This window comes from Penaeus monodon, chromosome 23 (assembly GCF_015228065.2).
Source record: "Penaeus monodon isolate SGIC_2016 chromosome 23, NSTDA_Pmon_1, whole genome shotgun sequence".
Classification (NCBI taxonomy): domain Eukaryota; kingdom Metazoa; phylum Arthropoda; class Malacostraca; order Decapoda; family Penaeidae; genus Penaeus; species Penaeus monodon.
In genome coordinates this window covers 17,619,151-17,619,830 of record NC_051408.1, presented here as the reverse complement: position 1 = coordinate 17,619,830, position 680 = coordinate 17,619,151, and the positions used below count along the sequence as shown (strand labels likewise).

General features: G+C 58.1%; 1 protein-coding gene across 1 annotated transcript in view; it reads left to right on the top strand.

Annotated features, from left to right (window-relative positions):
* Window positions 1-680, top strand: part of LOC119588158 (inactive pancreatic lipase-related protein 1-like) — an 8,002-nt gene that overhangs the window by 3,230 nt on the left and 4,092 nt on the right. Inside the window, exon 5 of the mRNA XM_037936863.1 lies at window positions 61-214. Within this exon, the coding sequence (XP_037792791.1) occupies window positions 61-214 (154 nt within the window). The remainder of the gene's footprint in view (window positions 1-60; window positions 215-680) is intronic.

Genomic DNA, 680 nt, shown 5'->3' with positions numbered 1-680 from the left:
GCCATTCCCCCTTAAAAAAGCGTCCACATCCCTAAACATCCCGACCCCGACTCCGAACAGGTCGGCAGCTTCACGGCGTCCATGCTCGACTGGCTCCACGCGGAAGCCAGCCTCGACGTCTCGACCGTCCACCTCGTCGGCCACTCCCTCGGCGCCCACGTTTCCGGAAGCGTCGGGCGCCACCTCGCGTCTGCCAGGCTGCCGAGGATCACAGGTGAGCTGGGGGGGGGGGGAAGGGAGTGGGTATGTGGAAGGGAGGGGGAGTGGAGGGGTGGGAGGGAGGAGGGGGGAGGAGAGCTGGGGGAAGGGGGTGGGTATGTGGAAGGGAGGGGGAGGGGTGGGAGGGAGAAGGGGGATGGAGGAGGAGAAAGGAAGAAGGGATAAGGGGGAAGAGAAGAAGGGGGGTGGGAAGGGATGGGTGAAGGGAGGAGGGAATGGGTAGGAAGGATGGGTGGAATGGAGGAAGGCTGGGAATGAGAAGGGGAGAGGAGGCGGATGGGAGAAAGGGAGAAAGGGAGGAAGGGAGAGCCAATGGAAGAGAAAAGAGAAAGATAAGGAGGAACAGAGTTATATCTGGAGAGAAAGGGAGAGAAATGGATGTTAAGGAACATTTTAGGCCGAGGACAGTTAAAAGAATAACAAAAATCAAAAAGCAACAGATACAACAGAATTATCACTGC